This window comes from Labrus bergylta, chromosome 24, assembly GCF_963930695.1.
Source record: "Labrus bergylta chromosome 24, fLabBer1.1, whole genome shotgun sequence".
Taxonomy (NCBI): domain Eukaryota; kingdom Metazoa; phylum Chordata; class Actinopteri; order Labriformes; family Labridae; genus Labrus; species Labrus bergylta.
In genome coordinates, this window is record NC_089218.1 from 7272565 (window position 1) to 7285046 (window position 12482).

The 12482-nt window shown below is 43.5% G+C and overlaps 1 protein-coding gene across 4 annotated transcripts in view; it reads left to right on the forward strand.

Annotated features, from left to right (window-relative positions):
- Positions 1-7691, forward strand: part of zranb3 (zinc finger, RAN-binding domain containing 3) — an 87298-nt gene extending 79607 nt beyond the window's left edge. For all 4 annotated transcript variants that reach the window (XM_065951982.1, XM_020656964.3, XM_065951983.1 and 1 more), the window contains 3 exons: positions 1281-1473; positions 5572-5703; positions 6861-7691. In XM_065951982.1, the coding sequence (XP_065808054.1) occupies positions 1281-1473; positions 5572-5703; positions 6861-6959 (424 nt within the window). In that variant the 3' untranslated portion in view covers positions 6960-7691. The remainder of the gene's footprint in view (positions 1-1280; positions 1474-5571; positions 5704-6860) is intronic.
- The last annotated feature ends 4791 nt before the right edge of the window (positions 7692-12482 follow it).

Consider the following 12482-nt stretch of genomic DNA (forward strand, 5'->3'; position numbering starts at 1 on the left):
GTGTTAAAGACCACAGGCATACCCAATGGATCGACAGAAAGAAAGTCTGTGGATGAGCAGGTCATGCTTCAGGAGGATTAACTCATGCATCTTCCTGAAATGTCCACCTAGGCACCTTCTGCTACTTGTGTTTTTTTTTGCCTAAAATCATAAATGCAAATAATACAAAAATGGATGAACAGAGCCAACATCGATCCGTGTAGTTGTGAATTGTCTTCAGAGCAGCCATGGCAAGGCATGGGTCAACTAGTCTTTGTCCACTTCCTGGATTTTCCTGCAAGAAATTCCAACTAATTAGAGAGCATTTTGTTCCTCTTGTAAATGTCCCCGTGTCTTGAACCCAGACCAAACTTGAGGTAATTATGCAACAGTGTTAATAATTGGTGCATGATTCAGACCAGAGCAAATGACCTATAGGTGTAAAAACAGAATAATAATCATGATCAGGAATCAGGAAATGAGACATTTCCAGGCCAAAAAAAAAAAAGGAGCAGAACTCCCTGTTACGAGCAGCAGATAGGTGTCTGCAATCGGACAATCCACGCCTTTGGTAAGATGACAATACACAAAAAAAATCATATAAATGAACTTTCAAATAGTTTGTCTCTGGGATTACTTAAACTCTACAGTTCTGATTGTTCTCTCTGCCATCTGGCACCTTAAAAAATGCAATTATACTCCAAGCTTTGAGAGGTTTTTTTTGGTGCAAAACAAACTGAAATAAACGTGACATTATAATGATGACTTCACCTTCTTGCTCTCGTAGTTATAATGGCTCCTCTCTCTTCCTTTCATATTTTTTTGCCAAGACTAAATCATGGTCACTGTATTTTGACACATATATGAAATGATGGAAAAGTGGGCCAATGCAGCTGATTCAGTCCCTGCAAAGCCTTCTTGTCCCTGAGAAAGATGCTGCACCCTTTTCTTCTCACCCACACGGTCACTCTAAAGAAGACCATCGCTTCGTTCTTTTCAGTGGAAAAAAAAAAAATTATTGTCTCATATCCGTGCATCCCTTTAGTATTTCTACCCACTTACAGCAGAAATTCAATTCCCTCAAGAGGCTTTGAAGTGCTAAATTCAGGTCATTCAGTCAAGGTGAGACACTTCTCCTCTATGCCTGGATGTTTGGATGTTAGCACAAATTCAACACAATGTACATCCGCCTACATTTAAAGTCTCCTTTCAGCAGAATCAGAGAAAAAACAGATGATGAAAATAAAGCATTTCTGCTGTAGATGTGAGGGAATTTATGTTCCAGTTTCCCCCACCCACAGGTGCCAGGAGGAGTTCCAGTTGCGCTCCAGCCAGACCTACATGCGCGCGAGGGTGCTGGAGGTCGAGCAGGGTATCTGTCAGCAATGCGGCCTCTGCGCCCACGACCTGTTCCTGAAGATCCGCGACGCCCCGCCCTCCCAGCGCAAGGACATGCTGGAGAACACTTGGCTCGCCCAGTTGACACTCAAACAGGTCAGACACCAACTAACTGTACATTTTATCATCATTATTTTTTTTCTGTTTTCCTCACAAAGTTAAAAAATCGAGTGGTATTTAGATAATGTGTAGATTTTTGCCTTACAGTACATATTTATGTTTAGCCTGCTAATCAATAGTCAAACAATATGTGGTCATCATAAACACCAACGGCAAGGTCACAAATATAAAACTAATGTTCAACCAGTTTAAATAAGTCTCAGAGCTCCTCAAAACATACCTGTGAAGTTTCTTGTTAAAAATCCATGCCGATAAAACCCCTCTATTTCAGCCCTGCTCAGAACAAGCTGTTTTTGCGTCTGTAGCTTTAAATATTTAAATTAGCTGTTTCTGACCACGCCCCCTCTCGCAAGGACTTGGGTGACTCTGCTTTTCTCACACCAATTCCCGATTGTTTGTGGTTGAAAGACAGACTCAGAGGGCAGAACAAAACACCTAGCTGTGGGAGTGTCACCCACCTGGGGGAGGGGTTACTGCCCTTTGTGATGTCATGAAGGGAAAATCTCCAAACAGCCTGTTTGAGCACACATTTTCTGAATAGCGGAGCAGGCAAAAGACAGAGAGGATGAACTTTTCTCATAATTGTATTGTAGACGAACTAGGGACACATATTAGTGTAAAATGTATTTTGTAACAGTTGGATATGTTCGATTGTTTAATGTTAGTCAACATGCTGTACCAAAGGTCGCTGTAATTAAAACCGAGGTCAAACTGAACCGTGATCTGTGTGAACAGTTAGACCCTGATTTGGCAGATATAATGTTTACCTTGTCTTGATTATTAAGGGGCTAAGTGTTTATGTATTACAACTCTGATTACGTAGGAACTAGCGACTTTGACAGACATTATCAAGAAAAGCTTCAATAAAACATCATATCACCAGACTCCTGATGTGAGCTAAATCACTGACAAAAGCCTTATTTTTACTCTGTGTGTGTGTGTCTGTGTGCAAATATAAAGGCACCCTGTACACTCTCTCCCACCCACCTACGCACACACACACACACACACACACACACACACACACACACACACACACACACACACACTCACACACAGATTGATCTGCACTCCAGGGGGCCAGCTCCCAGTAAATGGATTGCTGGGCCCATTGATTTTCTTTTTTCTCCCAGTGCCAGGCCTCAACCAGTAAGCCTGTTTGATTTGGTTGGCTGTTATCCTGCAAAGCCAGCCCCTCCTCTCTCTAACACACACACATACAAACACACACATCACACCACCACCTGCCCCCCCCCCCCCCTCCTTTTAACCAGTGCCGCCGGCTGCAGCATCAACGCCGATCGATGCACCCAGCTTTAGAGGAAACAAACTCAGCCACATGATAAGACGCCGCAGCGGTGGAGGAGCCTTGAGATTATAGGCTCATTCTCTGGTTCATACTGGGGGTTCTGGTGTGTGTGTATGTGTGTGTTTCCTGGTGTGTGTGTACATGTGTATAAGGGTCTTAGTGTGCACCTTGGAGTCTTCCACTGTGTATAGCAGAATTCTGGCATGTGTGTTGGTATTTTGGTGCCTGTGAGCAGAGTGTGTTTCAGTGTGTAGTTGTGTGAGTCTGGTGCATGATTTTGGCACAAAGGGAGGTTAAATTGACTGGTGTGTGTGTGTGTGTGTGTGTGTGTGTGTGTGTGTGTGTGTGTTGTGTGTGTGTGTGTGTGTGTGTGTGTGTGTGTGTGTGTGTGTGTGTGTGTGTGTGTGTGTGTGTGTGTGTGTGTGTGTGTGTGTGTGTGTGTGTGTGTGTGTGTGTGTGTGTGTGTGTGTGAGAGAAAGAGAGGTGAACTCTGCCCCTGTGAGCAGGCCTGTTCTTTAAATCTGCTGGGATCAATTCTAGCCCGCTGCCGTAATGTCGACGGAAAAACTCTCAAAGCAGCAAAATGGATTTTGAGCCCTGAACTCTCTCTCTCTCTTTCTCTGTTTCTAATTCATTCAATCATTGTTTGCTTTTCAAATAGTCTCTCTTTTAGTCTGACTCCCTATTTTCTTTTCTTGTTCACACGAACACACAAACAGCATACTGGTTACGTTTGCAACCATTTAGTGTAAGTTCAGGTAGTGTGAGTGTATTTTCTGATACATGTCAGAGTTTATGCATTGCTAATATTTTAAGGTGTTGCACCAGATGAGATCATACGCCTAGCTACCTTGTAGGTGTCAAATTCCTCCTGTACAATATGGTTGTCATGGCGATCGTTTGGAAAAAGGTGCAGATCAATTACATCCGTCAGAAATGTGTCATGACTTTGTCACGTTTCCATGAGCGGAGATTATTTCATCTGTCCAACAAAAGAACGTCGTTAAATCGATCTCGAGGGCTTCTTAACGGCAGTTTACAGGAGTGAATTCCAGATGTTTGTCTGTTCAGAGACAGGAGACAGCACTTGTAACAAACACTGCATTTAGAAAAAAAAATGCTTGTCACTTTTTGGTCAAAATTAAACGCCCAGTATGTACATTCAACCACCAGGGGGCTCTTAATCAAAACATTTACAAAAGATGACGTCAAGGCTGGCGGGGAATCATGGGAGTGATTCCCCCGCCCCCCAAAACCCCAACACCTGATGAAAAATTAACTCGGATTTGACCGTTGTCGAGACAAACCTGAGGAAGCGAGCATGTTTCCCGACGATGTATCCGAGTATAATGTACATTTGAATCACAACAGCACATACAACATTTTTTTTTAAGATTTATTTTTGGGCTTTTTGTGCCTTCAATTGAGAGATAGGACAGTGGATAGAGTCGGAAACCAGGGAGAGAGAGTGGGGAATGACATGCGGGAGAGGAGCCGCAGGCCGGACTCGAGCCCGGGCCGCCCGCTTGAGACTACAGCCTCCATACATGGGGCATGCGCCCTAACCACTGCGCCACCAGCACCCCATGCAGCTTGTCTGTCTTGAGGTAACATCAGGTGTTTCCTTGGCAACGATGAGGACTTTAACTGTTGGAAATATTTGCAACCAAACAGTCACAAAACGTTCAGTTGAGTGTTGACTTCCTAACATAAAGCAGGACGTTGGGCTGCAGGTGATTCAGGCTCCAGTGTTCTCTCTACTCTGCTGGAGTTTAGTCATTTAAGTCCGGCTTCCACTCATTCCAGGTTGTTTAAAAAGGTCCAGCTTGTAACTCTGGGCTCGACATTGAACCCGGACCTCTGATTCAGGGTGCATGATCGACAGAGTCCAGGCCAGCTGCTGTGCACGTTCCACTGGCCCACTCAGGCCAGTTAGAAATACTCCAAACTGGGGCGCTGGTGGCGCAGTGATTAGTGCGCACCCCATGTAAGGAGGCTGTAATCCTCCAAGCGGGCGGCCCAGGTTCAAATCCAACCTGTGGCTCCTTTCCCGCATGTCATTCCCCACTCTCTCTCTCTATTTCTGACTCTATCAACTGTCCTATCTCTACAGTAAAGGCACAAAAAGCCCAAAAATAAATCTTTAAAAAACTCAAAACCATTTTAGAAAATAAATAAATAAATAAGCAACACATTCACATCAATGTCCTGTGGTAGCGGTGTGATGTCAGTCATTATTTTGAGATGATCTCGTTAATAACACAGATGTTGAAAGGCCGACTGCTCCAACTCCAGCTCTGATTACGTTTTTCCTACAGTTGCCTTTTCTATGAAGGCCGACAATATTTCACTGCTTTTAGATAACAGAACAGGAGGCTTTCATTAATCTCAGCATTTTAAAACCTCTATCAGAGGACTTTTTCTTTTGCGTGTGTGCATTATTTTTATTCGCCTTGCTGTCATTTATACTCATGAGAGTTATTTGTTTTATTTTGTTTTGAAGCACATTACAGAAGGGCCCCTGCTGTACAGAGGGTTTTTAATATGAATGATATTGTTTCTGTGTTTTTGTTGGTGGAAAAAAAAAAAAAGTTTAGGTGAGTTTAGTTAAAAGAAAGACATCAAAAAGTAAAAAAAAAAAAAAAAAAAACCTGAGCATAGATGGATGTTTTGTTTTTTTTCTTCTTTTTTAGAAAAGTAAGAACACAGAAGGATAGTCGCTGTGCTAAGACACTAACTTTTTCTCATTCCGTGTGTGTTTCCAGCTGAACGAGATGATCCGCGCTCCGGTCGAAGGGGATTTCTGGCAGGTGGACCACATCCGCCCGGTCTACGGCGGAGGAGGACAGTGCTCTCTGGACAACCTGCAGACGCTGTGCACCGTCTGCCACAAAGCCGTACGGGCACACTCACCGCATCACTGCACCCATTACAACCCACAACACAAGCTTTTTAGAGCCAAACGGGGCTTAAGGGGCAAAAGCAATTTGTCTAACATTTAAGGGACCTCTCCTTTTATCCGCACATAAAAAAAAAAAGAAAAATCTCATCGCTCATGTTGAGGATCACATGGAGTGGCAGTAATGTGATACATGGTCAAACACATTGATCAAAAGTCACACCATCCCTCACAACGCCGTGTATTCACTCTAATAGCATCACATTGTGTGTGCTGTGTGACATCTTGATATATAGCATCTGTTGCTAAAAGCTATACATCAGTCCGGGGACCACTTTCACTTTCGAGCCTCTTCAGGCAGTATTTCAAAATCAAAGACAATCCTTCGACCCCGATTTTAGCGCAGAGGTTTCAAAATAAAACTTAGACTTAGACTTAGACTTAGACTTTCTTTATTGTCATTCAAACTTGTACTTTACAGTGCAGATAAGAATGAAATTTTGTTGCATTTGGCCCGTTGTAGTGCAGGATAAAAACAGCAGCATGTATTTACATATAAAAAATAAAAAAAAAACAAACAGAGGAGTATTCATTCTCATATCAAATAAGTTTCAAGACCTGAGATTTATTTTTATTTTTAGATGGAACATGATGTTTTAAACATACAAAAAAAAACAAGGAAAAGAACTCCTTGTAAACTTTCAAGATGGCTGCCAAACACTCTCTGACTTCCCTTCTGTGACAGGTTAAAATCATGTCACCTTGTGTTAAAATCAGGTTTTTTAAATCTCGTTTTTATTATTATTTATTTATTATTTCATAATCAAAGACAATCCTTTGACCCCGATTTGAGCGCAGAGGTTTTCAAAATAAAACACAGCTTCATTATAGCCGTTAAATGTGCTTAACTTTCACGCCATGGAGCGTTTATTGTCGGAGTGGGTGTCAGTTAAGAAGGAAGCGCTTCACACACACGTTGACAAGTATGAAGTGATGTGAGGAACTGTGCGTTCTGATAAGGGGATCCTCACGCTTGTTTACGCCACCGCTCAGACACTTTAATCTTGAAATGCTCGATATATTGATCTCACTTTTCTCTTCTTGCAGATTTAACTCTTACATCATTTCTTTTTTTCTTCCCCCCCCCCCCCGCAGAGGACGGCGCAGCAAGCCAAAGAGCGGAGCCAGATGAGGAAGAGTGCTGCAGCCGCCAAGGTTGCGTCAGATATCAGCAGGTTCTTCATCAGGAAGTGAGACAGAGGTTAGGAAGGGTCAGGGATCAGGGTAAAAAAAAACTAAAAAAAAACGTAGCATCATGATTACTCACTGTCAAAAACTCACATTCACATATTAGAAACGCCGTTCAATCTGCACGAGAAGTATCAAATGTGCAGAAATCTCTCCCCCTCCGATGACATCATGGGAAACCTGCATCATCCCCGTTGCAGATATACTTTTCTTTTCTTTTCTTTTCTTACATAGATTTTTATTGATTTTTTCACCATTACAAAGATCATTTAACACCCTTAGTGCTCTGACATTCACAGCTGTAACAATAGGAATACATAGAATAAAAAATTACAAAGTAAATTAAATCAGGAGCAGAAAGAAAAAACCAACACAAAACAAGAAAAACTGACACTTTACTTTTAAAAAAACAGCGACCGCTGCATCAAATGCAAATTCAGCCCCCCCCCCCCCCTCCTTTTCTCGTCCCCGAAACGTCACAAGTGCGGGTAGTTATGATTTATGACGCTCCCCTTTTTCGCTGGAGGCTGAAATGGAGCAGGTTGTTTTTGGAGAGAGTTGCGGCTATTTTGAGATTTTTGCAAACTTAGTGAAACGTAGCAGGTGAGAGAAAGAATTAGGGAGCTTTGTGATTGAACTCCTCATTGGTCGCCCCTCAACAAGTGGAGGATTGTAAATCTTCCTTCTTGGAAGATTGGATGAACGCTCCATGGTGAAATAAAAAAAAACCTATTTTCATCTGGTTCCATGTTGTCTTCTTCTTCTTTTTCCTCTCGGGCTCTAAACACAGCTCGGACTGTAAATACACCAAAGACGTTGGTTGTTCTGACAAAGCCGGCAAATCGTTTCACCGCCTCGAGTCAGGAACACTATTGTCCACATCCACGCACATACCTCCTCCTCAGCTGTGCTTGATGATCTGAACAGGGCCAAAGTCAGTCAGGAGGGCTATGTTTAGAGAGCCGGAGAGCAGGGTTGCTATGGAAACAAGGCTCCAGGTTCAGCGATGTCGGGAATATTGAATCTGTTCTTGTGAGGAGTTATACAACGGAGCCAGACAGACATCAGAAACTCCAATCAATACCAGCATGCTCCTGTGAAAACGAGGCCGTCACATTCTTCCGCAGCAGCAGCAGCAGCAGCGGCGGCGGCGGCAGAGTTTTACCTCCCTCGCTCTGCGCCGAGATGTCGTCATGTCACGATTTGACTTGTCAAACTCCGAGCTCAGCGAATTCCGCCATCACTGCAAAGTTTACAATTTTACTACTCTCAGCCTATCAGAGCGCACCGTTGGAAGCCACAGTTGAAACTTTTTCTCGGAGCCCATGTGGGTGCGAGCGTGGGTGTGTGTGTGTGTGTGTATTTCCCCTACGGCTGCTCCAGGTCTCCACTTAATAAGACCGTTGTTCCTCTCCTGTCCAAACCGACAAGCTTTGTGAGTAATGAACATCTCCCAGGCAGCCGTCCAACAACAGCAGGTTTTCAGTGTCAGTCCCTGTCAGCAGCCAATGACTCTGATCTGCTGTTTTATTACACCCAAAAGGTGTGTGTGCATGTGTGTGTGCAGAAGAGGAAAGAAGTGATGGAGGAGAGGAAACCAGTGTAACTGATAGTGTAACTGAGTGTTTGTCTGTGTTACACCAATAAAAAGAAAGAAGAGAGAGAGGGAGTGGTGTGTGTTTGTCAGATGGAGCCATAATGAGGCAGCGCCCAGATGAAGACGTCTCATGTTCCTCCCAGAGGGGCTGCTGGGTAAAGAGCAGCGCATGCCACTGTTTGCACTGGACAACCTATCAGCCCAAAGGAAAAACATTACCACCACAGGTGATGACAGTAATAAAGACGGACTCAAATACCGACGGGCGGCCGCCGAGGTTTGCATGATTGCTCTCGCGCACACCTCCGTCTTTAAACTCAGCATCAAAGCTCACCAACTCACTTTTTCCCATCAAGTTCAATCAGCGTCTCGGCAGAAATATCTGGCGGTATGTAGTGACATATCGTTAGAAAGTCACAGTATGGTGAGAAATAAAAGTCAATGAAATAAGAAATGATAAATGGCACCGCCTGAAGGATATCCAAGCAAATGGAATCCACAAGACGTGTTTTGCAAAGACAACACAGCAGTGAATCTGTCATCAAATTACCTCTTTATGCAATATAAAGCTGAAGTTTAGTAATGTTCTTGATGCTTTAAAGTAAAAAAACAAACATGTACCAGAACGCCAAATATAGTGGAATTGTTTCAGCACACGGTAACTTTTAAAGAGAATATTTGTGGAGTATTTGGTCAAAAAACGAGGACCCGTCTCGTTTAGTATGATAGTTTTAAGTAAAATATGATAATTTTAAAGTGGCAGTACGATATTAGTGTATTTTCCGTCTGGCAACACTGACTACAGTAAACACAGACAAGCTAGCAAGGTTAGCATAAAGTCGCTCACTGATGCTCTTGGCTGTCAACACGAGTCACAGGTTATGTCGGGAACTCAAGAGTATTTAAATAATTGAATTAATGTGTTTTTCATGATTGAGATCCAAGTACACCTCTGATGCAAAGTATCAGTCTGATAGCTAATAGTCATGAACTACCTTAAAACATGGACATAAAACAGCAAATCCATTTTGATAGAATAAACGTGTTTACACAACTAATATGGGGAGTAAGTTTAAAGAAAAGCAGAGCAGCTACAGTGTATTAATATAGTCCTCACTTAACACTGCCATGATTTTTTTCGATAACCTTTTAAATAAAAGTACATATTAAAGCAATTTGTAGAAATAAGACGGATAGTGCAACACATGATCTGTGTTCTTTAGTGGAAAGTTATCACAAACAATGAAAGGTAGAAAAGGACAAATCTGAGCGCAAGACATTACCTCATAGTCACAACAGTGTTTCTCAAAGTGGGTCAGGGGACCTCCAGGGGACGCTGTCACAGGGCTCGTGGGGTTCTCACAGAAAATTGAGAAATAGATTAATATCACAGCAACTCAATTCCATAGGAGTTTCTCTAATTACAGACATTGTAAGAGAATTGTGTAGGGGACTGTTGGTGTCATCTTCCCCACAGAATCTCTTTTGGGGTCTGTGACATGCAGTGTTGGGGAAAGCATTGTTTCAACCAGACAGTAAACTATACAAATCATTCATAATTCAATGATGATTTGCATTCAGACAGCAAGGCGTTATATTTGGCGCCATTCCACTGGTTATTCCATTTCAACCTCGCCTGCCCCCATAATCTACTTTGGCCTTTTTCAGCTGAAGGAAGCGCCTCTACAAACCCAATCTTGTGTGACAGGTGTGATGGAAAAGGGCCAATAAAAAAGCCTGCACAGTGCGCCGCATGCAGCAGCCGCCGGCTCTCCAATCGGTGGCTGAATCCTGCTGTGGTTTGATTCCGAGCTGCCACGCTCTCCGCTGTGATCCCTCTGTGTCTGTGACCCTCCCTGCCCTTCAGTGAGGAAAAAGGAAATAGACACAAGGGAGGTGGTGCCCCGCTGCTCTCCTTCAGGAGGGAGAAAACAGGAACGGCACAGTGTCTGCCGTCCCTCTGATATTCTGTCACTGCGTGGAATGTGAACTGCAGAACCTCATTATAGGAAAATGAATGGACCTCCAGTTAGGCTTCTGTGGTTTTGTGTAACAACATCCAGAAAGCTTGTATTCTAAAAAGCTGCACCCATCGTCTGATTGAACCCTGGAGTTGGCGTTTAGGCAACGATTACTTGGCTTTATACCGTCACAGCTGATGAGAGGCTTTTTGTCTTTATTGTCATATTATCTCCAGGATGGTGATGAGATGATTAATCATTTCCATGCTGCAGACTCGTGCTTTGCGGAAGGCTGGCACAGCTCAACGGAGCGCGACGCCCCGGGTGGAGGGAAAACGGTATTATGGCCCAGGTAATTGGTGGAGGACCATTACTCATAAACCATCAAATTAATCTCATTAAAACAGCGTCTCTGGTTTGCACTGAGGTGTTTCTTTGGGACCAAGAAGCAGTTTTCCAAAATGAGCTTATCCATCCTGATGAGTGTCAAGACAAGCAAATGATATTCCAAAGAGGAACTGCAGCTGAAGCGAGTAACAGAAAATCAATACAACCATTCCATGTAAAAAAAAAACAAAACAAAAACGAGGCTGGCTATTTTTCCAATGTCATCCAGCGTGGTAGGGGATGCGTGGTTGGTAAAAGGATGCTTTCTCATTGCTCAGCTGGAGGTGGCTTTTGTCAAGTCCAAATTCTATTTATTCAAGATGGCTCCCTGGTTGTCTCCCAAGATGCATGGCATGCTGCGGATTAAGACCAAAAAACGCAATCAATTCACCCAGCAGGAGATCAGGGGAAATAACAGATAAGGTTCTTAGCATAATTCATACAGTCCCCAATCTGGCTGGGATTTATGTACGTCTCCACTGTAGCTCCCTCTCATTTGTATGTCGGAGCTCGTGTGGGGCTAAATTGGGCGCTTCATGTGGCCCATTACAATCAGGCTTTGTTTGGAAGGGCTCCTGTGAGGACTGGATCTGACCACATCGTTTTACAAGGCATCTGTACCTAATGCAATTAAGGACTGATGTAATCTCATCTCAGTTTTATTAGCGTTTACAATTTTCTTTACAGCAGGCTGTGTCAGCATGGGCAAAAAAAAACAAAAAAAACTGCAGGATTTCCTGAATGCACCAGCAGAACTAACTTGAACAGTTTGTGCATTAGAATGTAACACATTCATGGTATAGTCCTGGCAATACTTGACATCAGAGGGAGAAAGCCACACTACCGTTTTCTCCTTTCATGTGTGCTGTGTTCAGATGATTGAGGTTAAAAAATGAGAAGAAAAAAACGCCGCGCAAACTGACCTCCAACCAACTTCCCCCTTTACATGAGCCTTAAAAGACATTCTTTTCATCTCCCGATTCAATCTGCGGCCATTGATCAGCCATCTCTCGCAGATTGCTTCCAGACATCTATTCAGTTGCTCTGTCGCCCCGCTCAGCATGACTGCGTTTCATAGGTCTTTAATGGCAAGGTCTTGCTTTTGTGCTTATATGAAAAACATTGCTTAAATCGGAAGGTGAGTTCACAAGAAGAAGAAAAAAAAACAGTCTTTGTTGGCTTTTGTGGAAAGTGGATCAACTAGCTTGGAGCGTTTCTGACGCAAAAGTGGGCAAATTCTCAGATTCGGGGGGGGCGAAATAGATCATCTCTTGCCTCATCGAGGTTTTTCCCCCCTCCTCCTTTTAGCGCATGAGCCAGAAAAAAGGTCATGTCAGTTGTGTGACAAGAGTGACAGGTCTGGGGCATCATTACTGAAACTTGGAAGGTCTGTGTAAGCACCTTTGGTCACCTCAGGAGAATAGATCCCCACTGCGCTGCTGCCGGCCTAATGAGCACACACAGCAACGAGTTTAATGAGAGGAGGGCGATTGCGACCGTCTTCCATCAGCTCGCCGCTCCGTCTGAACAACATCCCATAATGCCTTGAACGACCCAACAGCGGCCCAATGCTACAGAGTCGGC